We start from the raw sequence: 26,681 nt of genomic DNA, 5'->3' as shown, positions 1-26,681 counted from the left end.
GAGCTTTTTCAAAACTGTATTCCTCTCTGTTATTACATCCTTAATTAAATTAATTTATACAGTGAATGCTCTGATGATACTGCTGTAGATTTTCAATCCAAAAGCCTTATTGCTAGAGACAACATGTAAGACCTTGCAAGAAGAATGACATGGGCTATGGGATATTTGGCCCTGACATCTGATTACTGAAAAGATCGTGGCCATTTTTCTGTGTCTCAATTAAGGTTTTTATTTTATTTTTTAAATTAAGCTAAGTTAGCTGAGTTGGAAAAAAAAATGAATCTTCTGAGTTGCATTTACAAGGATTTCTTTCTGGGAAATAGAATGACAGAAGATGACATTTCTATTAAATAATTCCCTCAGCCAGATTGTGCCTACCTGAAAACCCACACAAAGAAGCTCTGCTAAGCCTGACTTGTTGATCTTCAAAGCAGAAGTAACCAACATTTGTTCAAGAACACGATGGTTCAGCTGTGGAAAATGTCAGTCTAACAATTGTGTACCAAGCTGGGTGGCTCATTCCATGACCCTGCTGTGCAGAGTCACAGGGGTCTCAAAGGGGGGGCTGTGTGTGTGTGTGTGGGGGGAGGTGGAGGGAAGGAGGGGGAGAGAGTGAGACAGAGAGGGAGGAAGGGAGGGAGGGAGGGAGGGAGGGAGGGAGGGGCAGTTGGGCATAGCCTAGTTCGTGCCTCCCACACAGTAGGCACTAAATAATCATGTATGATTTGTTAATCTAATACAAAGTCAGTCATTACAAAGGCGCCGTACCTAAGATTTGACCTCCTGCAAGGCTCTCATGCTTTGCTCTCCATGTTGAGCTTTTGGACTTGCTCCCTTACTTCTAATAGTGTATTTCTAGGATTGTGTTGAACATTTCATAGGCTTTGAGACCCTGTGTCTTTCTAACATACTAAGGTTGGAGAACTGTGTCCTTAACGACTTTACACTGTTTAGTGTGGTCCTGGTCGTTGACCCCCCTCCCACCACCCATGCAAAGGTCTCATCATCCATCCAAGACAGGAGAGGGCTGTCTTTATATTCAAATCTAGGAGTACACATGTTCAGCCACATAGCAGGCAGCCCCATACCAACCCATCTCGCTTCCTTCAAAAACAAAGATGTTTCTTAAACATGAATCAAGTTTGGTTGCCTGAGAAAAAGTTTTGTATTGGTATAAAACATCAACTGCAAAGGGAAATAAATAGGAAAAACCCAAACTGTCAGTACCATTTGATCTTGTTTTAAATTGAAAGTTTGGGCACTTAAAAAAAATAAATAAAAGGCAGCAAGTGCCTTTATAATGGATTTTATCTGCAGGAAAATGATTACAACCCGAAAAGCTTTAAAGTGTCAGCTGGTGATGCATTTTTCTTGATCCCTTTTATTTTTATTCAGAAGGAAATTGAAGGCATATGGCAAAGTGCATCATTAATTTCTTATTAATTTCATAATATGAAGGCAACCAGTTAAAATAGTAGTGCTACAACTTTAAATTACCGAACTCACTTGGTATTTAATGAGAGATTTAGCACAGCAGGGTTTCTGTTAAATTAAGTTGTGCCTTCACATCGCAGTGGGAAAACAGGTGTATATTGGTTTAGAATTATGGAAATGTTGACTAATTCCAAGGCTTGTAATCAAACAGCAAGGCACCCTGTAATATTTTTTCCCAAGAATATGCATTAATCTTTTATGTCTGGTCCCATTTCTTCCTGTCCACCAAAAGCTCACAGCTAAAAGGAAACCACTTTCATGTTCTTCCTGTAGCTGTAAAGGTGATCTTTATCAGATAAAGCTATACATAGATGCAAGCTATGCAACTCTGTTCCTATTTACGTAATTTGAAAAGGAAAATGTAGCAAAAGTGTGAGCCCTGTGAAGACTATGAGGCTAACAAAGCAAATCCTACTTCTCAAAATTTTCATTTAACCTGTCTCAAGTAATTGGCATGTGAAATTGAACTGGATAAAAAGAAAACCAAAAACAATCCACAAACTCTTTTCAACTCCAGAGTTACTGTCTTCAATAATGGGTTCCAACGATCACCATTCCTACTGATTGTATTCAGAGTTTTTAAGGGAAAGACAAAAAGGGACAAGTGAAACTTTTTTTTTTTTTTAAATACAGAAGCTACTGTTTGTTTGTGAAAAGGGTCACCGTAAGATGTCCCACACAGCAGCATATTCATCAGTCACTTGTATATTTTCCAACATGGCCATTCATCATATAAAATTTGGGTTTCTTCAGAATGTCTTACGAAGATTGTTTATTGGGACCTGAGCTTCTGATGGAGAGAAGGAAGCTCAACTCAGATCAACTATGATTTGCATTAATTTAAAATAGGATGTAATATGGTACCTATATACTGTACATGAAAATGTAGATAGATATATAAATGCAAAGACAAATTCATCACCTCAAATAAATTTTTAAACATACCTAGAAGAAATTTTGTGTGCTAATTTCTTTTTCAGAGAAGGAATATTAAAAATTGATCTTTAGGTTTGATTTTATTCTATCATTGCTGGTGCAGGAAATATCTGTCTTGTTGATTCATTTGATAATATGACCCTAATGTTGCAGTTTCTTGGAATTCACACTGAAAAAATTCCATTTATTTGGAGAATTAAAAAGCTGAAATGCTACTTTTTAAAATTTCTAGAAATACCTATTAAAAATAGGCACCTTACTAAAAACCACCCTGGAAGTTTCTAGAAGACAGAGTAAAATGAATTGGGAGAGAGAATTCTAACACCACAATCTTGCTTTCTGAACTTCTTTGATTTGCTCACACAAAAAAGGTATACGAAAGTTGTGTGATTCCAGATCAAGGTTCATATTAATTACTTTTTGGTGATTAAGATGTCAGAGTGCTTTGAAACCTTTGTTGAGTTATCTTACCACTACAAATACTATAACATGTTTAGTGGATCTAAGGTGAATTAAACAAATACTGTCTTTTCTGAATGAGGGTTGATGGGTTATAAAATACATGTTTAGTATGTACACATGGCGTAGGGGGAGAGGTGGGTATGATTACAGAGAGAGCTAAATGACACAAAGTTCGAATCAGACGTTGAAAACATTAGGGACATTACGTTATCTTTCTGTATTCTTATCAAACCAGATTTCAATAAAATCATTATCACTACACTACTTACCCCAGATTCGTCATTATCACCAATGCACACTGCTATGACATTAAATTAACTCATCCCCGAGATTCTGGTCAATGGGAGAAATTTCCAAACCGCATAGGAAAATTTATACTAGCAGGCACTATACAAAATTGCCACAAAACCCTTTAGAAATAATGTATTCTGATGAAGCAGCTCTATGCAACCATCAGTTCATTTCCAGTGAATTGCACTAATCATCAAATATAACTGGGAAGGAAATGGGGGGGAAATGGTAAGCTTTGTATTTGCTGTTCTATATCAACATGAAGTCACAAATTGGGCATTAAAACATTGCCTTTGTTAACTACCACTGACTGTTTAGAAACCATTAGGAGGTTTAATATTATGGCTGTACAGGGTACATTTTGTCCTTTCAAAAGAGAATCTAAAGACGAAATTTGAAAAGGGGCTCCTGGTGGGTAAAAGCTTTTCCTTTTCCATTTGCTACCCTCATGCATGTTGCTCCCCCTGCCCCCTTTACAATCTTAGCCCACCCAATACTCTGGCAGCCGCTGCTACCCAGTGGGGTCACTCTGACTCTCTAGCTGGGTCACATGCTATTCTGGAGCTCTTCACACCGGCGTTAATGCCAGGGCTTCTTCATGGGCCCGCCAGCTGGTCTGGCTGCTGCAGGGAAGCGAGGGGTCAGCATCACACTCCTCCAAAGACCAAAGCGATGTTTGGCATTAAGAGCCCATAACTAGAACTTTCAGATGAAAGAACCATTTTCAAGCAATCAAGTGATTTTGGTACAAAAGTAAACCGACTCACCCCAGGTAAAGTTTTAATATTGTGCAGTGCATTCTGGGCCTCAAGTGCAGCTTTTCTTGTATAAAATGTTACGAAACAACAACCTACAGAGAGAAATGAAAAGGTTTTAGAAATTTCTGTGAATGCTTTGCTTAGATATAATGGAGACTGTGGTGAACAAATAATCTACTTAAAAAGGATGCACAATTTAAAAATAACAAAGTATATGAGAACAGTAATAACAACATCTCAAACATTTACACAGTGCCTTTCATCTTAAATCACATTTATTAGCTTTGCCTGCATTGGAAATCAATTCCTAACTTTGCACACCAACTATCTGGAATACAGTTCTTCAGGATGTCATGATCAGGGGGTGGGGGAGTTTTTAGTGCCACTGATGGTGTAGCTACCACATAAAGCGAAGTGTTTAATCACAATAGCAACAGCAGAAACTTACATCAAATGTAATTTTCTTAAAGAGTATCTCCAGAATAACACACTTTTAAAACGCTTTCTGAACTCGAAGGTTTAAACAAGCATACAATGCTTAAAAGCTGAGAAATGCTTTCTTCTATCCCCACCACAGTGCATAATGCATTTTCATATGGGATATACTTAGTATGTTTGCCAAAGGAACAACCATATTTAGTCAGTTCAGAAATGAAGTGCACATGCCAGGCACATGCAGACTGTCCCACATATGAAACACACTGGTGGCACATCAATTGGCAACCCGTGAGCCCTTATTTTCAAGAGTCAATGGCAGTCCACAGTGGCTGGGCCTTGGAGAAACCAGGGACACCTTTTCCAGCCAACTACCCAAGAGAATGGGATTGAGACCTTAGCCCACTTCCTTCTTTGTCCTGAGGGATGGGTGACCCCTTCTTCAACCTGTAGCTAAAGATACATCTGGTTAAACTGAATAAAGATACCAGCTAAAAATCTGTTAACTAGATTACAGTTCCTTAGCAAAACCAGGCTTGTGAAAACAGAGTAGACAAAACTTTAGAAATTTACAGAAGATAGATGGTGTATCTGACCTGGGCTGTCTTAGAAAAGAAGCAGAGGGAGGTGCCCACCAAGACTGCACATACTTTATCATGACTTTATTCAAGGATCCTAGTGCCTGGAACCAGAGATATGGGAAGGGTTTTGAGAAGCACTCAGTTGCCAAGAACAGCAAGTCAGTAGGATGAGTGATATGTACAGCACTTCGTTATCAATCTCAGTTCTGTTTAGGAGAAGGATATAAATAAGACCAAGAGCTGGGAGAAAAACAAGGTTGGGGGCAGGAAGTTGGTACCTCATCAAGAGTTTAGAACCTTTGGAGTTCTTGGTCAAGGTGATTTTCTGGCTTTTTAAAACAAGTCATTCAATGGAGTAGGGAAAGAGAGTCCAGTACATCTGAGATGCTTCCTCCTCATCTGGAAAGGAAATCTGGAATCTTACTGTCTTATGTATACTTGATTCCATGGGACTCTACCAAGATTAAATATGCAAAACCTTCACCTTTTGGACTAAGTGGAATATGATCAAAGATAGCTTCTTGGTATTAAAAAAAAACAAAAACAAAAACAAAACAAAAACCCACATATCCAAAGATTTAGAAACTCTTAAAATACAGTTTTGTATGGAGGGAACTGAAAATTGCGAAACTGATACAAAGAATCACAGGAGGACAGATTGACCATTTTTTTTACACGAGCTTTTCACTTTGCTTTTGAATTCTTTGACCAGAGTTCATTTGCTCAGGCAAATGAATTTTTTGGTAGAATTTTTTTTTTTTAATCCAAACTCATCAAATAGACTAGTGATTTTTTTTTAACCTCATTAGCATAACATAAGTTCTATTAAAAAACTGCAGGAGTATCTTTAAAGCAAGAAATCATTGTTAACTAGAAAAGTGAAGTTCCAGCTTCCAGTACTCTCTGATAATCACTCTACAAAGAAGAAAAATACCAACCATGTTTCACTAGGCTTGGTGTAGAAAGAAAACCAGGAAGAGACGTGGTATTTGCCTTCTAAACTCTTCTCACAGATGGAGTAAGTTTTCCCACCCCTCTCCTGGCCTTAGGGGGTTTTCTTTGATAAGGAAGCAATGGGGGAACTTCTGAACTTCCACCTCAATGATCAAAGCTTCAAAACAGGCAGGACTTGAGGCTTTTAAACTGGTAGATTTTGGGGGCTATGACTCAAAATAGTTTTGGCAATGAAGTAGAAGTGCTAAGGCAGTAATGCTTGCCGGAAAGAAGGCAAGCAAGGAAGAGTAAATCTGGGAAATGAAATGAAATGAAACGCCAGTATAGCCATGTTCAGAGCTAGGAATAAACTACTTAGGCTGATCTAAAGAACCAACAATGGAAAATGAAACACAGTAAGAAGATAACAGCATCAAGGAACAAAGATGAAGTCAACTTGACGGACAGGCACAAGTCTCAGGAATAAAGGAAACTCTCAGGAGTTTTTCCTCAGGATAAAATAAACTCTCCTGCCTTAAACACCTAAACACACCCCACTGCCCAACCTGTGCTGAGAAGGTGCAGGTGCTGTTCATTTTCTGGTTAATGCTGGAGGGTCACCCTTGGGGAAGGTAACATTCAATTGTTCTCGCTATTTACATTTTAAAGGCAATTTGATGACAAAGTGTTTTTCTCTTGAACAAGAGTGTTAGTGAGCAGGTGGTTTGCTTAGTCTTAGAAAAGAGAAGTTTGAAGCTCCTGTCTGGGCAATGTGGGAAATGGGGTGAAAGGGGGAAAAAATGAGTCTTTGTAGAGAAAGGGGAAATGAAGAGAGCTCAAATCCCAAACACTTCTTAATTTCACCCAGAGTTCCCTGTCTGCACAAGTTACACAGTGAAAGCAGGCGATTTCTCACAACAGAGCCTCTCAAACTATGCAGAGCTTGTAATGTTTACTCTTCACCCACTGAAGCAAAGATTTTTAAAGGTCATGCCGATGTAAGCTCTAGTTCGTGTGATACTGGAGGCTGTCCTGGACAGCCTCAATGCTGTGCTTTCCTTACTGAATCTGACCCCCCACTCAACAGCTCAGTTCACAGGTGTCAAACTTGGCAAGAGAATCAGGAATCTTTCACAAGGTCCCATCTGCAGATGGCACAGTCCATGGCATGGTGAGCAGGGCGCAGGCTGAATTTCTGCCCCTCTCTGCGGCTTCAGCTGAGCAGCCGGACCAGTCACCCGGTCCTGGACTGTAGGCATGACTGGGAGTATTGCCCTATACTCTTTAGTGTCATCCATTTGATTCTGATTCAGGGGAACATCTTAATTTTCTCTGTAGCTTCTTCACCACCAAATCACTCAATAGAAGCAAGTCTGCCTAGAACCTGCTCCCCATCCCCACCCTCCACCCCAACAACATGGGTATACAGCTGGAGTGATTTTGTTCAGGGCAAATTTTTTTTTAAGTCACAGTATTCTTTACCTTTTTTGGACTAAAAATGTCTTGTGCTTTATTCAGCATGTAAAGTAGTTCACTTATTAAAAACAGGGCTTGATTAAGTTAGCTTAAAATTTGCAGGATGCAGGAGTACCTCAGATTCAGCAACGTATGTTTTACCTCATTGAGAGTTCAGTCTGCTCACTTCTGCAGTAAGCGTGCTGGACAGAATGTGGCTTCTAAGCGCTCCCCAGCCACCTCCCATAGTCTTCCTTATCCATGATTGTATGTTCATTTAAAACCTTAGATTCGCTGACTTGCACAGATTACTTTAACAAAGGGGGAGAAAATATGGTCTGTCCTGACCTGATTATTATCATGGAAAAAGCTCAGGGAGCTACTATGCATCCCAGAAAAACACTTGAAGGTTTAACAAGGATGAAATTTTCTTTCGTGCCTACCCTAACTGAACGTACAGCTGTTGAGGGAACCACCTGTCTTTTAGATTTCCCCACGCCAGCTGCAGCTCAGGTCTGAAATGTATTGGATTCATTTTCAGGTCAGCTGCAACACCAGATGGCTCAGCAATCTGATTCAGGGGACAGACTCCCTGCTCTAGCAAGTTCTATTTCAAACACAGTCGCAAGGTGGGTGGTTAAGCATTGACAATATCCACAGGTGCTCTTCAATGGGCCGTGTTAGTAACATGCACCAGAGGAGGCAGCCCCATGGGCTTCACCATCATTCCTGGAAGCCTCCTTTCCTTGCTGTCCATGGAGCGGAGAGAATGGGTCTACTCCATCAAAGGTGGAAGTCACTGGCCAAGGGGCTCTGGGCAATTAGTAGAGGCCTGGAAAGTCAGGTTCTCAGCAAGGCTCAGCCTTTTACTTTCTACTGTATTTTTGCTGTGTCACACCTGCCTGCTTTGCTTGAGTGACCCTGCATCATATGCACGCACACAGCACAGTTCTTGCCACCATCACACATTCAGTTCTGGCCGGCCCCCAGCCAGCTAAGGAGAGATAAATGGGATGTGCCCCATCCATGTTACTGTATGGGCTCCGCTTTCCAACAGTTTCAACAGTTCATTGTATTAGTAAGAGCTCTGAACTTTGGAGTCAAAAGAAAAATAAATCCATCTATCCTGTGTCTATTTCTTAATCTCACTTCCTTAGTGTTCTCTAGGGCTTTTTAAGTTCACGGGTGTAATAGGTTTGGTGGTAAAACTGGAGCAGTGATTCCAGAGTCAAATAGAAAGTCTTAGGTCTACACCGAGTCAATAGGTACACTACTGATGACCTCTCACTGACCACCAAGAGTGACCCTGATGAGGCGGGAACTACCATCGTGTGGTCACATTAAAGCTTCTTGGCTATCAGCATCACCTTGAGAATTAATTAGAAACTTCACTATAAACATCTAACAGAACCCCTAAGAAGGCACAGCTGATGAGAAGACAGATGATTTCTTGATGACAGAGGAGGCTGAAGAGAAGCATCTTGGGGACAGTGTGCTGGCCCTGAGGGAGCAGAGAAGACTGGACAAGCTTGTCTGCTTCCAGGTTCCTGTCAGCCCTGTGTCTGCTCCTTAAGCCCTTTACTGCCTAGATCCCCAAAAGTTGGTATGTTGAACAATCCATTTTGCATGTGTTCATCCTGTAAGGCCACGTGTCATCAGTGCTACAATTGTGTAATATGAATAGACGCCCTTGTATCGGAAGTTGAGAATGGTGATTCCCTGAGAGGCTGAGAGCAACATACTCCAAACAGGATAATGGGTATCTGGCTACATCTCTCACAAATAGTTTCTGCTGTCATAAAGCATTCCCTCAGGTATTTCATCAGCTTGAATGCTGAATAATGTTAAACCTTGATGTCAAGTTTTTGCTTTTTCTAAGGTAAAGCCCCACAACATGACAGGTCAACAGCATCTACACACACTCTCTCTCTCTCTCTCTTTCTCTCTCTCTCTCTCTCTCTCTCTCCCTCTCTTTCTTCCTCTCATATGCACACACAGCCAGTAGTGTATTTAAAATCATAAAGTCATTGTCACTGAAAGACTTTAATTTTAAATGATCAAGTAGATTTATCCTCAAAGAAACCATCTGGATTATCACAAACCTTTTCAAACTACAGCTGTTTCTCTTGAAAAACTTTACTTGGAAACTCTTGGTAATAATACACACAGAATAAAAAAAAAAATCAACAGTGCTTATATAAGTTTATATCATGGCTTGCCCTAGGCCAAGAAGCAATTTATTTATATTCTTCAGTGGGGAGGGCAATGCAGATACAACCTTGGAGAACTATACCAAAGATAAGATTTTAAAATTAGTTCTGCTTTTAAGAAAACCGATACTGAGCTCACTAAGAAACTTCCTGTGAGGTTTTCAAACCTCACCATGTTGGGGCAAAAGGACGGCTTGATGATCTTGAGACAACATATTTAAAGGTGGTTGTCTTTAAGCCTTTGACTCTAAAATCTAGACAACCATGCAGTTTTTTAAATGTGTTCAAAGGATCGAGATATAATGAAGGTCAGTGACTTGAGTGGTTTTCAATGATTGAAACAGTCAGTGGTAGGGTAGAAATTTCAAACCAAAAATGTACAGCCCGTGTGGCACAGGAAGCCAGTTGTCTGGTGAAATACCCCTCATGGCTCCTGGAGCCACCAATCTACATGGAGGTAAATTTTCTTGCGAAAAGGGTTCTCATATATGGCAGATAGGGTCTTTAGGGAATGGTCTAGCTGTAATTGCTATTTTTTTCTCTGATGCTACTGTCTAGTATCAATTTAAAATGCAAACTTGCAAAACAGCTTCTAAACTACAAACAAATTAACAATACAATTTGAGAATGGAGGTGGGAGGTGAAAAACTTGATTTCCCACAATTCTGTGGCTAGGTCAGTTAAACAATGTCTTTCCAAGTTCAGAATGAGCAGGATTATGCATGTGAACACCTGTCTCCCCAGTGGGGTCTGTCTGTGGGATGGAGCTGAGGGCTGTCCGTGTTTCAGGCCAGTCAACATGTTAAACACAAGAAATGTATGATTCTTTCTAAATCCAAGCAAATAAACACTTGAAAACAGCCATCGAATGATCTGTTGATGACTGGACCCTGTACTTATTTCTTTTAAAAACAAAGTGATAATCCTAACAGACAAATTCAATTCAAGATATATTTGCATTCAGGACAGCCACAGAGTCATCATGTTGTGAATTGAAAATTCCTTTAAAGGCTGCCTCTGAATTCTAAGGGGCTGACAGATCAAGGGACCAAGGCCCTGGAAGGCTAAATTAGTGAACCAGCCACAGTTTCTTTCTTTCTGTGAATGAAGCTCTCTTTTGTATGCACATTTGCAAGCAAAGCAGGTGCCAGCTTTACTCAAGTCGAATGGCAATTGGGATCTTGGCTCCTTGTCAAGTCAGTGGCACACAAACCAGTTTAACTCAAAGGAGGACATACCCCTCATGTTCGATTCCCCTTGGAATCTATTTTCTCCCTTAATCGTCACCACTATATAGAGAATTTAATACTTTTCCCCAAGTCCAAAGGTTGTTGATCTAAGTGGTACATTTTGTGCTCAAGTGAGTCTCCCCCTGTTAAGGTTCTGACTCTCAGTCATTGGCCTTTCCCCTGCCAAGACCCTCCACTTTCAGTTTCTACAAGGCAGTTAAAGGTTCAAAAACCCCCATCAAAAATCCCCTGAATCAAATTTTCCAAGAAAACCTAGCATTGACCTTAAAAATAAGGAACAGTTTTCCAGTGGTTAAGAAGATGATGCTCAGAATCTCGAGGAAAAAGACAATGACAAGATGCCATTCTTGGAGAGTACACAGATGCCTCAGGAGGCGAGCCGCTGGGCTGGAGGTCACTGGCTGTCCCTCGCCTCAGCCTTAGTTCACCCAGCCTCCAAGAACAGACACTGACAATTAAAAAACCCATCGAGTACACTGATGTTAACTCATGGGTCTCCTTTCCTTCTACTTTGCCCTCCAGATCAGTCTTGAGAGGAGCCAAGATGACCAGCACTAAGCGACAAGACTGGTCTCACAGCTACAATTGCAGTTAAGACCCCTCGAGGCTAACATACCTCTGCATCCCCACCTGTGGCTCATTTTCTTTCTCCTGTGGCTCTCGGGACATGGCTACTCATCAAGATGGCTGCAGCGCCAAGAGCGGTGATCCCAGCAGCCATTGGTTAGAACCTGCAAGGCGCCAGCTTTTGCTGTTTGCACTGAACCCCCATTTTTCTCTTTTAAACTCAAAGCTAACAAAATAAAATTAATGAAGTTAATGTGGCATCGTGTCTTTTGACTTCTAGGCTCCTTCCACTGGATCTCAGAATTTTGCAGCTGCCTACCTGTCCACCACTTAACTCTCCCATGTTTCACAGGGAAGCAGGCTGCCCACGACCCACAGTATAGCCTTTCAACGTCAGTGCCTGTCACAGGACATTAGCCCACTCACCACACCACCAGGTTCCCCTTTACTCTGAAAGATCCCTAGACCTGCGTTAGCTCCCTCCATGGCATGCTCATTGTCTGTTTATGACCCATTCTGTCATATTAAACTTCTCTCCAACAGTCTCCGAAGACCAACTTTTTCTCCCCCCATATCCCTCAAAAAAGTGGACTTCCAGAGCTAGGCTAATAGCTACCCAGGACACACTCCACATCTTGTTGAGATAAACGTTCAATGAAACTGCATCTTGTTAGCTTAGTTTTGCAGCACTGGCAGTGGCTGGCATCTTGATGTTGCAAGTATCACCTTCTGGCCACTAGCTGGGAAGCAGAGGCACCTGGCTGCCACTCTGCTCGCAGTGCTTGAACCATGTGGTCATCATGTTGGGATGACCAAAACATAACCCCAAAGGAATCCCCTGGGAATTTCTCTACCCGACCAGGACTTCTCACCTCCGGCTGCCTGGGGCGGGACCCTCTGCCCTTCCCAGAACGCTGACTCAGGAGTCTGCGCCACAGTCCAAGCCCAGAGGAAGCAACCTCACCTGGCTCTCAGCATCCCTTTCCTCAGACCAGCACCAGCACTTTGCGGTGATCGCATTCTGTGCAGTGGCCAGCAGTGGCCCAGCCCCCTCGGCCAATTCACAGAGGACTGAGGATTTCCCTTGGAGGAACCCCCTTCTGTTATTTGCACGGTGGCATTCACTCTACATCTTCTGCCAGCAGAAAAGGATTTCTTGTTTTCTTTTTGACCTGGATCAAACCTATTGCTTTCAAGTGTTTTGGGAGAGCAGCTGAGGACAAGTGCACACAGGCACAGGGAGGTGTGTGCCCTGCAACATTTCCTGGCCCAGGATTATGTAAATCCCATGAAAGCACAACACAGATAAAAAAGATAGCAAGGGCCAAATGGCTGGGATCTGCTTTTCCCTTCCCCGGGAATTTGGAAATAAGCCACTTAAGTGAAACCATTTCCAACAGCTAATAACTACAAAGTGTCTGGAGAATTTTAATGTCACCTCCCCCCCCACCCCCCCACAGGACAATTGCTGCATTTAGTTGTTTCTAGGACACTTCGACTCTACAGGATGAGAAGGTGAGTTTATGGTGATGCACATTTTGTCAAGGAGCACGGAGGACAAGATGGAGCAAGCTGGCTCCCGCACCACAGAAAACGTCATTTGACTTTTAGAATGCAAGATAATAAGCAATCTGGATTTTACTACATTTTTGTTCTTAAATACAAATTCTAGAGTAGGAAGTACTTTTTTTTTTTCTAAAGGTAAGAAAAAAGGGAACTTTAAGTTGAACATTATTTGCTACTAGCAGTGGCCATCTGAGCAGTCTCCCTAAAGTGGGTGTGACCGGCCCAATGTCCGGGGCAGCCGCCCTGCAGGGGCACAGCTGATGCCAGAATTCCTGCTCTAGGCACCCAGCAGCTCACAGAGGTCTGAGTGAACCAAGGGAGGGTCTCACTGTTCCAGGAAAGCACACTAGGGTTAAATGTGGTAGAGGAAGTCCTGTCTTGAATGCAATTAAAAAGGATTTAGTTTTGAGAGTACTAAGGGACCTCATTAAAAGAAGTTTCTAATATAAGGTTATTTCGTAGGATGGATTCTTTTGAGGACAGCATGGCATTATAATTAGGAGTCTAGTGGCAATGAGAGTAGGTTAAAGTCCAATCTGCCTTCCAAGGATGCTCCACTTAGCATGTGGGGCTGTGAGACGCATCCCGGGCAGACCAGCCTCTCAAGAGTCAACTTGATCACCTTGCTTCGTGAGGTGAGGCAGCTTCTGTTCCCCAGGACTGCATACACAGGGGCCTTCCTGGAGCCAGAAGAAAGGGCCACTCAGCTCCCTCTGCACCTTCAGAGGCATCACTGGGATTGACTCTTCACTGTTTCATGAGCAGTTGGACTCTCTCGAGAACCATTTCCATTTCCATCCAGAGTAGAACCGCAGTACCTGCCTCAGCCACTCCTGCTGATAGCCGAGCTGTGCAGACATCTGACGGAGATTTTTTTTTTTTGCAAGCAGTTTGGAACAGCAGAACTCAGAGAAGAACCACACACTTGTAGCTTTGCCCAAAGTAATGTTCCAGTGACAAGAGGTACATTTCCTTGGCACCAGAGTTCTCATGGCAGAACTAGGAGAGTTTTCAAAATGACAATGGCTATTTCTTTCCTGCTTCATTCATGAAACTTCATTGTGAGTGAAGTTGTCACTCACTCCTCATTAGCGCTTCAGATTGACCAAGCACTTGACAAATATCTTAATCTCTTTTAGCCTCTGCTTCCTTAGATATGAAATAGGGTTAATGTTAGCAATTGTATCATAGGACTAATGTGTCAAACATGATCATTTAGAAAAACTCATAACATGGCTCCTGGCATGTAAACCAATGTAGAGGTTACTGTTCATTTTAAATGAGGTATGATCCCTGTGAAGCTTATGTGGGGTCCCTAGGAGGCAGGTGAGGGACAGGCAGCTTGGCCTCCGGGTGGTAGAGGCACACAGTGGCAACTTCAACATGCCTGCCACACCACCTCGCTGTCCCCATCAGCCCCTGGATGGAGAGGGCCTCTTCTGTAAGTGATGACCACGCGTCCTTTAATAGGGTCTGGAATTGATTTTGTTGTCTTGCTTTCAGGAGTAATTACTCAGAGGTAGTCAAGTTCACCCATTTGCAGGGCCTTCAAGTCTCTGGACATCCATTTACATGGCCTCTAAACAGTCGATCAATTTTAATGGAATCATTTTGACGACTTTCCTATTTAGGGGACGATGAAATTTTCCCCAATTGTGCACTTGATGGTCCTCCCCCAAGAGGCAAAAAAAAATCCCTAAAACAGTTTGTTAACATATAAAACCTGTTGCTGTCTAATGAGCACACCCGGGTTTTACTACCATAAAAGGAGTTTCCCCACAGCTTTGTCACTTCCCCTTATTTCAGCAAAAGTAGAGGAGGGTGAGGAACTGTGTGCTGAGCCTTACACGAAGAGGCAGTGCCCTAAACATCTGGCTAGGGAGCGGAGAGGAAGGAAAAGATAAGAAAGCTGAGCACCGAGGTGTATTTAGGCACCCCCTAGAAAAGGAGGTTCCTCCCAGCACTGGGATGTCACGTTCGGAGTCACCAGCACACAGACACAGGCAAACATCACTGGCTGAGAAGCTGCTGTGCCTTAGAGTTCTGTTGCTGTGTTATGTTATGACAACCACAGATGCTCCTTGAGGGCATGGAGCTCTGTCCTGAGGTACTGCCTGGTGGGAGCATCTAGGTGCTTTTTAAATACTTAGACTGACTAATGTCCCGCCGGCACTTCCCCATCCACTGGCCCATGGCAACATTGTTTTGTTTTAAGCTTCATGTTCCAGGAGCCTTTCAGATTGGAACTACAAGTGGTAAAACACTCTACAAGACACTCTTTAATCCAGTGCCTGAGTAATTACTGCACTACAGTTGACCAATTTCTGACCTAAGATGGAAGTGGCTGATGGCTAGGGGGAAGGCAAGTTTTTCCATCCATTTATTAAGCTAAGGCACACGCAGAGCAAAGTTCGGAACCTGACCACAGAGAAAACTAGACTGAGGATGGCCTCTGTTCTGCTTTCTGCTCAGTGGTCTAACTCGGGCAGGGGGACCATCAAGGCTTCCTCTCTATCTGGGGTTCCTCTGCTGAACTTCATCTTTCTTTCTTTGGAGTTTAGACTTACATTAAAATAAAAATTCCTCAGAAGAAATGACCTGATGATCTATTTTTCTAATGCTTTATATGTCAATGTAAGTAGATATATGACTACAGGCTTTGATTAGAGTTTATAAAGTGAGAATGGGGTGCCAGGGCATTAAGCAATGTCATCAAAGAGGAAAAAGATCCCAAGGAGGAGTCACTAGGGATAAAGAAATTTTAATCATTCTCTAATTCTGACAAGGGCTGGTCTAGGTTTGGTGCACCTTAAATGCAGGGATGAAGAGAGTAAAAGACACAAGGCAGCCATCCACCTAAGTCTTATTTCCAATTGAGGAAACTGAGGCACAGAGCGGCGGTACCTTAACAGAGACAGCTGCCAGGCTAGGGACAAAGACTGGGCTTGAATTTGAGTATACAGACTACTCCCACCAATGACTGCCCTGTGTCTTCATTCAAAGTGTCACTCCAGATATATATTGAGCATGGCTTCCATTTTTCAGGAAGCTAAGCATAACTGATCGCGGATACCAGAAAAATACAACGCATGGTCCTTGCACTGGGTGTGCTTAATATTTAGCTAGAGAGTTAACTGTTCATTCCTTAACAGGTGGAGACAAGATTCATCTTCTTTGCTACAGAAATTCTTCCTAGAAAACCTCAGAGGGGAAAGTGAAATGTTTCCTTGATTTCAAGATTACAGAAAACTCTACATGCCACGCACTGATTAGCGGCCATTTGGTTTCACTCTGGGAAGAAGATGCCATCTATCAGTCTTCCCACACCACACACTGACTGAAACTGTATTTGATCTAAAAACTTTCATTTTTCTCAATCATTACCAATGACACTTACTCTTCTGCTAAGCCTTTAGAAAAAAAAAGAGAAAAGAAATATCCCACAGGCTTCTATTTTGCCCTCAAATGACTGGATGAAGATGGATTTCCAAGTTCTTAGCCCCTTTGGATTTAAAGAGCCACTGCTTGTTTGGATTTCAAACCAACACATACACAATTATTGAGACAGGATTGGGAGGAAAGGCATATTGTAAAACTCCACAATGTGCTTAAAAAGGCTGTAGGCAACAAAGATCACTTATAAGGCAAAGCCTCTGTTGTACTCTAGTGCTTCCTAATTGTGCAGATAACAAATGATGATAATACTGCTTGTATTTGAAAGAGATGTCCTCCTGCCTCTGAAGGTCTTACACTTAACTTTTAAAATTATATTCTATCATAAGAGGATTACTGTCTTGGGAGATCCCCAACAGTGGGTAGTCCAAGTATGTTTTTAAATATGTCTTGGAATACTTTTTAGGTTAATAAGAAGACTTCTTAAATATAATTGTCTTAGGCTAACATCAATGTTGGTTTGAATTCCCTGAACACACTGCTATATGGTCCATGGACTCTGGATAGCAGAAGAACATATCTAGGTTCAAATGGGCTACCAAAAGAACATCCAAAAGAACTCCACACACCTTGTGTCATTCTTCTGGCATGTTTAGAAAGTTCTGTAGAGTAGTTTTCTAGCCTTTGTTTTTTGAGCAGAGATCACTGATAAATAATTCAGTCACTACTTGTAGAATGTATTTATGCTTTTGAATTTCCATGATATCATGACAGATAGGAAAACTTTCTACGATTTCATTACGAGTTAGTCTTTTACACTGACCTACATGTTAAAGAGCTGTCACAAGGTGATATATTACAAGTATTGGATATAATGACACAGCAACCATACGCAAGCCAATTGGGTAAACTCTACCAAATGAATGCAGCAATTGGCTAATCAATCCAATTACACCCTAACTAGGCTTTTCAAACTTTGCTGAAAGTAACTGTCACCTGGAATGTTTGCAATGTTTGTATCTTTCTGTCCAATGCTCTACCCTGTCTGGGCCCCACTCTCATGTGAGAACACTTAACAAGATTGGAGACACAGTAGAGGAAGGTGGGGGTAAACCTGAACTACTGAAATCTTTTAGGTCAGGATTTTCAGGGGAAACATTGGGTAATCTTTATAAATATGTCATTTATAGAGAGTCTTATCCTCTAGAAGTCTGGGAAACAGACAAAAAAGACCTCTTTGGCAGAGACAGCACAACCCACCATAACCCATTCTCTCCTTTCTCAGAGTCAGGGCAGTAGCAGAGTTCATGGAGAAGTCACATTTGCTAGTCTCCTCCACAAGACTGTACATGTTCTAAGAGAATTTGGTGTTAGCACTGTTTACTGCTTCAGGGTCAGGGTTTTAACAGGAGCAGCTGTGACTCATATTTCCTTTCCTTTTCTTTTGCTTGGATGCAGATGACAAAAAGGGTCCAGAAGATGGCAGTCACAAGATGAAGAAGCTGGATCCCTGTATCATCATGTGGAGTTGAGCCTAGCAAACAGGACACCCAGAGAGGATTACTGACAGGAGAAAGAAACTTCTACTGGATTTGAAGTCTGAATACATTTTTGGGCGTGTTTGTTATAGTCAGCCTACCCTGAGCTCCCTAACACCTTGTGGTAAAATCTACAAAAGCATAGTTTGAACAGTATTAACTCTGGCATGTCAGGGCTCCTTGTCTCACCCTGCTAGATTAAAAACACACCTGAAGAATTGAAATGAGTGTGTCCTAGGAAAAGAAAAATACCAGATGGTTTTACTCATAGCAGGAACATAAGGAACATAAGAAAAGAGAGGAGAGAGAGATGAGAGATGAGAGAGGAAGAGTGGGAGAGTGGAGAGCAGAGAGAGAGAACATTTTATGGAGGTGAAAGGAAGAATGGGACCAGAACTGGGTGGGAGGAGCACGCTGGGCTGTGGTGATGGCACACAGGTGAATTGGTGGTGGGAAGCCCATGGGGATTACAACTGAGATGAAAAAATGCACAAAATGAAGAATGATGTAAAAAAAAAAGAAAAAAAAGTTAAAAAATAAAAAAACTGAGTGTGTTCTAGAACTTGGTTTCAGAAAACTCTAAATTGGAGAATGGCTACATAGGTAGATTGAGTGTTGAATTTAAATCTTATTTAATGTTTTGTGGTTAAGATTGAGAGCAGGACTTTCAAATTATTACTGATTTCACTTGCTTGTACAATGAGATTCAGCCTGCAAACACAGAAGTTCCTTGGCTCCTCCTTTCCGTCAGCATGTTTCAAAGCACAGACCCATACTTCAGGCTCAGCCCCCTCCCCCCACTTCCTTCCTCTGCTGTTTCTCCAAACTGTGAAGTGTGCTCAAATGAAATGGAGGGCCCAGACAGGGTATGGATGTGGCAATGGAGAGCAGCGAATCCTACACCATTTTCCTGGGTGAGTTAGGAGCTGGCAAGGAGTACTGTTAAGCCCCCTCAGTACCTAGCTAGTTCTGCAATTGCTTTAACTCTTATCTCAAAATTCATAAAAATAATTGGCAAATACAATAGAGCACTGGCTTATCGAGGTGGATACTATGAAGTAGTATGGATACTAGGTGGTTAAAAAATAAAGTCACTTCCTCATCACCCGGTTGAAACTTCATGTAAATCTAAACAAGTGTTATAGTGTGTAGCTACAAGAAGACACTTTTAGTCTTTCAATATTGTGGCAGAGGAACAAAGAAAATGTGATATGTAGGGTAGAGGCAAGGGTGTGGTCGTTTCAGAGAAAAACATATGTATGCAAGTCCCCTGAATGGTCTGCTGGAGAGTGGAAATCTCACAGGCTGATTGGTTCTTGCAAACTATTTATAAGATCTCTCTAGAGGCCCCAGGAGTTAATGTCCTTCCCTGAAAAACTCCTTGGATCACTGAGGTAGCATTTGGAAAGTCTGGGTGAATTTCAACATTATTCATTCCCTTCAACACCAGTAGGAATCTGGGAGGGCTGTCAAAAGCCATCGCTGGATGACCTGCCTTGACGTTTCTCCTCTGGAGCACCCTCCTCATTCTGTGACACCAGTGCTTGGGCATCACTGAGTGCTGGTGGCTCTGGAAAGCTCCCAGAGGAGAAATTTAGGCCACACAATCAGGACACATCTGGGTTGCCTTAAGCCTGAAGTCTCATTGGTTTTCTCTCATTAGTTTCCATCATATTCCCTGTTTGATGCTAGGCCTTTCCTCAGTACTGCTTTCGAGAAGCAATGAATAGACTGTGTAAAGAGTTAAACAAATTCTAAATTTTTAGCCATCAAGCCTAACTTCTTGCCTGTCAGCAGCTTTTAAAATATTGATGGATTTTTCCTCTTAACAGACAAGCAGAGTGTAGTCTGAAGAGCCTGCTCTTAACTGTGACTAGAAATGGACTCCGTGTAATTAAATATATTTTTCAAGGGAAGGGAGAATCAGGAAGGAGAGGCCACAATCCTCAAACCCCCTCTCCCCAACACCAGGGCCTGTCTCTTGAATCCAGACTCTGGACAGGTATAATAATACCTGCACTGCTAGCTGTTTCGGCTCCTTTTGACACTTGTATTTGGGTAGGAATAGCAGGGCCCACGTTCAAGTGGTGTCAGAGGGAGCGCTGGGTGGGAGGGTTAAGAGTGTGTGTATTCAGGAGAGAAAAAAGGGGCAAAGGGATGACTGGCAGTGGAATCAGGAAGAATAAACTAGTATAGAAACAAACAGAAAGTAGCTAGCTGGAGCTATCTTCTTAACTAAAAGGCTTCCCACTAAGTCTCCAGCTAAAGTTGGTGGTGTCACATGAAAAAATGCTCATCATCACTCATTATCAGGGAAATACAATCAAAACCACAATGAGATTATCATCTCACACCTGTGAGAATTTTTCACATCAACGACTAAAAACAAGTGGGGGTGAGGATGTAGAGAAAAAAGATACCTCCTGTTTATACTGTTGTTAGAAATGCAGACTGGTCTAGCCCCTGCAGGAAACAGTATCGAGGTTTCTCAATAGATTAAAAATGGGTCTACCATTTAAGCCAGTAATGCACTCCTGGGAGTCTACCAGGAGTAAAACATAAAAACAGTAATTTGAAAGGAAACTTGTACTCCCAAGTTCATAGCAGCATTATTTACAATAGTCAAGATATAGAAACACCCTAATTGCCTGACACAGATGAGTGGATCAAGAAGGTACAGTATATATAAAGGAATGTTATTCAGCTATCAAAAAAAGAAGATAAACTCATGCCCTTTGTGGCAACACAGATGGAGCTGGAAGGCTCAGGGAAGTAAGCCAGAAGGAGAAAGACAAATACCAGATGGTGTCACTTATATGTGGAATATAGAGAACCAAACAAAAGGGTCCGATAAAGTCAAACTCAAACTCTAACCTTGAAAGCTGACCAGAGAGCTGAGGGATGGGCAAGGGGTTGGCAAGAACGAAGCTGGTCGAGAGCACAGTGGGCTCCGGTGGTATAGGATGGGTGCTGTGGTGGTGGGTGCACTGTGGGGACTGCACCTAGGTTGGGGGACGAAGTCTGTGGCGCCGGATGTAACATTTTTGGGTTCTAATAAAACTATCTTTTTTATTGGTGTTGATAAATCTCTCACATGTAGGCACTAACCAAACAGCTGTGCATCTTTCCATTCCCAGCTCTCCCCTTGAGTGTCTCTGGTATATCTGTCTGGTAAACTACTCTTGGGCCATGAGATGAGAATTGCCCGATACAACTTACTGTATTTTTTCCCCCACTGAACTGAAAAGCTCATGCTCTACTTTCAGTTCAAAGACAGGCTATGTGATTTGATCAGCAGACTTTTATATAAAAGATTTTATTCTGAGTCTTGGTGCTCCCTTGAAACATCAATAAGTCATCCATGGATTACTGCTAACATCTTTGTAAACAGAAATAATTATCCTTAGAGACTACATAATTTATGGTGGTGAGGTGGGGGAAGAGGAGAGAGCTATGATGTTTTTCTTTCAAATGAGCTTTGCAGAAAATGCACATCTGAAGCATGACCAAATGCCCTCTCCCTTCCACAGCTCCTCCAACAAATGGCTGTGAAAGTAAAATGTTAAAAAGTAGATGCTGGTCTAGAGCTTGTTAAAGAAGTTCCCATAACATTAAATAGCATCAGATTTGCTTTCCAAACAGAAGACAGGTCTAAGCATCAGCACCTTTATTTCCAAGGGGCCTGTGTCTAGAGGAGTGAATGGCAGTTTAGTCTAATCAAGTTTATCTAAAAAAAAAAAAAAAAAAAGATCAAAGGTAGGAAAAGACACTGACAATAGATGAAGCATTCTGTCAAGCAGGCCTTCCCCTATGCTTTCCAGTTCTTGGAGGTCTGAGCATCAGAGCCCGTGTTTCCCTCCAAGAAGATAACAAAACGTAACTACCCAATTCATGAAAGGACTGGCTTATGCTGTTTTTATCAGTTGCCGCATTCGGCTCACATGTTTTAACCACAGCAGAAAAATTATTTTTGAGATTGTACCCTGCCATACGGAGTGAGCTACAACACTGAGAGATAACTGACTGATTACACAGCCATCTTTGAAACATTTCATCAGTCTTAGAACAGCAGATAAAACAACTATTTCATGTGTATCAGCAGGTTCCAGATTAACCCTACAGAGTTAGAAACTGTGGACTCAACTATCAGCTGACTCCAATTTAAAGCAGTAAGTCACTGGTGAACACTGACATAGTTATGTGGGTGTCTGGTTGGCAGGTGACAGTTTCTATACCTTTTAACCCAACGCTGGTATTAAAAAAAAAAAAAAAGAGGGACTATTGCAAACTATCTCAAAACTGCCACAATGATCCATGTTAAAAAACGGTAATAACAACAAAAATAAATATCCTTCATAAAACTGTCTGTGTTAAAAAAGATGGAGAAAATTCCCCAGAAAGATATGAATTAAAATCAGCAGTAACTAAACAGCAGTAACTAAACAGGCCTGAGAATGGGAACAGAATTTGTCTGCATGCACCTCCATACCAGATGCCCATCTGGGGATGAAGATTTAAGAGTTGCTTCCGCACCCTGTGCCAGTGAGCTCCAAGCCCCACAGAAGGGCACGTTCCCCAGCCCACTGGGCAGTCTGCACTATTCCCACCGGGGATTGTTGGACCAGAAAGTGGGTCCTTCAGTGACAGCCAGTGAACACTGCTGCTTTCCTTGCAGGCGTTCGGCAGCCTGGACACTGAGCTGTGCTCTGAAATGACTTTTGTTTACGACCTTTGACAAAGACCCTCTGCGAACCGAATGCCTGTTTATTTTATGGGAACTGCAACTTGGGTTGAACAGGGAGGACGCTGCAACCCGAGGGCTTTCTGACAATGGGAATGTCAGCAAAGGGGGTGTCTTCTGTGGCCATGGAAGAATCCTGGGTCCAACAGTCCACGGGGTGTAACAGAAAGTGTGCCCGCCTGTGACAGAGATGGTAGCTTCTGGTCCAAGTGTCCCAGCTTAGGCACAGTGCCAACCTCTGGACTGATTCTGTGTAAAAGAAAGATGCCAACCGCACCCTGCTCAGTGTCTATTGGAATACATGAGAGGAGAAGGGAAAAACTTCCACAAGCAGATGGCAGCAGGACAGAGGGAAGTTACTCGCAAACGGGCTATCCAAGCTCTCTACTTCATGAACCTGGATTGGCTGCAGCAAAGCGGAGCAGCTTTTAGCAAATTACTCTCCATTTTTTCTTGTCCTTTAAAAAGAGGCTCGCTGGGCTCACGTGCTTCCCAGGGTTACTGTGGGATGATTGGGCTAAATGACTCTAAATTACATATTCATGCATTTATACGATAATACAGCTGCTAGCCAATAAAAATAGCCCAATTATGAATTCAAACTACATGAACATATAAAGTATAAAGTCATTCTCAAGGGGCTAATCTTACTCCCATGAGGTGCCGGTGCACCACAGAAGAGCACGAGGGGGGTGAAGTGAAGAGTGTTCTGCCGTGTGGAAGAAAGACTGTTGATACGTGTGTGACTCCATCTGTGAATGAAGACTTTCAAGAAGCCATTACATCTCCAATGTAGGTTAATAATAAGGCTATCTTCCCAGCCATGCTCAGACACAGCTGTTCTGTCCCTGGCCTAAGTGGGAGACCATTGTGGAATAGAAAATCTGAAGATAAATGGTAGAGGGGGCTTTCTAATAATATCAGCTATGGACAGCTTGCAAGTGGGTGCCCGTTGTCTGAGTGTCTGTTCCTTCCCTCTTTTCCAGCAAGCATGGAGATGGGGTGCCCAGGTATGCTGGCAGAGTTTGGTCGATAGTACCAAGGTAAAGGGAGATTAAATATGTGTCCTATGCAGCACTGCACGCTCGCTGCCGCCACTTCTGTGTGAGTTCGACCCCCGGCCCCAGAGCTGACCCACATAGCACAGCAGACCTCTCCTGTCTCACCTGTTGCTCCCCTCAGCAGTGTACCTTGTCAATCTGTTCCCCACTCTGTCTCTGGTGAAACCTATCACCACCCCGGCACCTCTGGCCTATACTCCAGTTCTGTATATAAATAAATAAATCTTAGAAGAAAAATACTTATGTTCAAATTCCAATCAATTACCTCCCTCTTGGTTTCTTTGGTGACAGTGCTTTCCACCAACAAGGCTATTGGCTGCCTGGACATGGCAGGTGTGGAACCCAGTCAGAGGCTTTGGGGAGAGTAAAGGGATACAAAGAATGGCTCCCCAGGGGAGGCAATCAGGACCTTGAGACCTGACATAGAAAAGCCACAGAAGCAGGGCTCAAGGGACACCCAGCTTTACTTGCTGCTGTCTGGACCAACCTACAGCACTCTCAGTCTCCTTGAGGTGCCTGTGTGCTTCGCTCTCTGCTGCAGAAAAATGAGCCAAATAACAGTTCATACTCTCAGAAAGCACTTTGGGGCTATTCCAGGAAAAGGACAGTGGAAGTACCAAGTGTCACATTACTCTGTTGTAATAGATGAGAAATATTATCACACCTAGAGGTGTGATAGGAGGTGAGGTTAAGTTCATAGTGGAACACCAACAGTAAATATCATAGATTTCTAAGGCTTCCAAAAGGGCCCTTCCAAAGCTCCTTCTGAACTATGCAGGGAAAGGCATTACTGTCCTCATTACACTGGGATGGGTCAAGTGCCACGACATGCCTAAAAGCAGCCATTGAAGATTATAATTCAGAGCAAGAGCCACTGAGACCTAGACTCACCTCCACTCCTTCCTGAGATTATGATTTGTCCAGAAAAGAGCCATGGATATTTCTGTAACCTGTGTGGCACTATAAAATAGGAAGGCTTATTGTTTTCTGTGAAATAGACAGCAAATAAAAGCCGAGCTGAACTATGGTAAATCATAGCTATGGTGTTTGCAAGATATGTCACTTTCTTCCAGATTCAGAAACTACTATCTGACTGCATCTACTACAATTTAACATTCTATTCCTAGTAACATAGCAGAACCTATTAACATGTTCCTGGTCTTTGCTAACAATAACAAAAGAGGGAAGGTGAGAAAGATTATTTCAAGGATCCCAGCAATTTTGCTAACTGCAGTTTGCCTTACTTTTCATCCCTTCATTGATCAATACTCAGACTCTGATTATTTCTGAGGACTCTACAGAAAAAAGGACATAATGATTCTAAAGGGTTAGATGAATTCAAAGGTGTAAATGTATTTGAGTCACCAAGTAAAGGTCAATTTTCTCTTTTCAAAATTTTCATTTTTCTCATTTTAAGCTGAAAACTCAATTTATAAGACAGGGGCAAAACAAAACAAAACAAACAAAAAAACCCCAATGCCACCAAAACAAGAGTTTTAACATCTTGAGTTTAGTCTCCAAATGACCAAATCCCTAGCGATGAAACTGAAATGGGTAGGTAAGTCTTGGTTTTCATACACAAAATAATGACCGGGCACATCAGTCTCCTTCTCAGAACTACACTGAGCATACAAATCTGTCTGATAAGAGTGCACGTGTTCTAAGATTTCTTAGAAAAGTGATTCTACTCCCAAAGTAATATACATGCATAAAATCAAATAGATTCTTAAAAGATCTTTTTCTTTTCAATGAAATCTGCATCATTATTATTTTTTTTCCCCCAGCAGAACTCATAAAGGATCCACAGAAAATATTCTCTCCTTTACTGAGAGTTCATCTCTGGGTAGGGTTCGTGGGGTTAAAATTCTGTCACCCCAGGTGCTCGATAGAACAGATAGGAATGATTTGCTCACAGCTGCACCAGCCCAGACACAACTGATAGGACATAGAACACAGATCCAACGCTAATTCAATTACAGCCCATTGTAGAGAACCTTTTTGAGTTTATGCAGTTTGTGGTGAAATTTTCTTCCATACTCATTTAAATATAATTACTGCACTTATCTTGTCACTGTGAAACTTTTGAACTGTTCTCTTTACGTTTACATAAACCTGTGATTTCTTGGAGATCGTGGATGTGAGATCTCCTGACTACTGTATCTATCTATTCTTTCTACTATCCTCCTATTTGGCACCTGTCTCATTGAAGGGAAACCACCCATTGGCATTTTCCAACTGTTTCTGCTGAAGTCCAACCCCTGGTTTCTCACAATCCACAAGAAAACCACATGCTCCCGGAAGAAGGCTATGATAATATCCCACAGGTTCCAGCATGCAGAGCTCTGGAATGGGGAGGGGGGACGCTCTGTGTAAGAGACAATGAAGTCCTATGCCTGGCTCTCACTACAGGGTCCTGGGGTGGGTATCACAAGCAATGTTAAGAAACATAAAACAAGGTCACGGATGATGACAGCATCATTCTGTTTGTGGGGTGAAAATTCTTCAACCTAGCCAAGACAAGTGGAGGAGGACCAGATTCAGCAGAGTGAGATTAGTTGGTGCCAACCGCTTTCTCAATGCTTCATTGCCACGTCTATCTGGGTTCTTCTGAGCTGATTTTAGGTAGAGTTTCCTAAAAACCTTGAGAGGCTATAGGGGCCCTTTCGCAGAGAAATGAAATCAGAATTCCTGAGGGAATGTCCAGGCACTAGTAGTTTTGCTTTTCAATTTCTCTAGGTGATTCTAAAGTACAGACATGGATGCAAACCACTGTGTCTCATCTGAACCCAGGTCACATGGGATATTAGCTCTAAGTCAGAATCAGAGCTCAAAGTCCCAGAGGCCTTGCCAAAATGCCACTGTTCACTTCCAACTGTTGTAACAGGCTGTCTTTTGGGGTGGCTGGGATGGGTGCAGGGGCGGGTGGTATTAGAGTGGTTGACTTCCATGGGTCCCTGGCTCCCCCACAAATCTAGTGGGTTGGCCCTTTAGTGGCTGACACAGTCTCCCC

At 42.3% G+C, this 26,681-nt stretch overlaps 1 protein-coding gene across 4 annotated transcripts in view; it reads right to left on the bottom strand.

Annotated features, from left to right (window-relative positions):
* The window catches only part of CELF2 (CUGBP, Elav-like family member 2), a 278,195-nt gene that overhangs the window by 96,376 nt on the left and 155,138 nt on the right, over positions 1-26,681 (bottom strand). For all 4 annotated transcript variants that reach the window (XM_004691238.2, XM_012731295.1, XM_004691241.2 and 1 more), the window contains exon 3: positions 3,951-4,033. In XM_004691238.2, coding sequence (XP_004691295.1) covers positions 3,951-4,033 — 83 coding nt within the window. The remainder of the gene's footprint in view (positions 1-3,950; positions 4,034-26,681) is intronic.

Source organism: Condylura cristata, unplaced genomic scaffold (genome assembly GCF_000260355.1).
Source record: "Condylura cristata isolate star-nosed mole 26May11 unplaced genomic scaffold, ConCri1.0 scaffold00030, whole genome shotgun sequence".
NCBI classification, from domain to species: domain Eukaryota; kingdom Metazoa; phylum Chordata; class Mammalia; order Eulipotyphla; family Talpidae; genus Condylura; species Condylura cristata.
The sequence above is the reverse complement of the archived record's forward strand: the minus strand, read 5'-3'. Positions and strand labels throughout refer to the sequence as shown.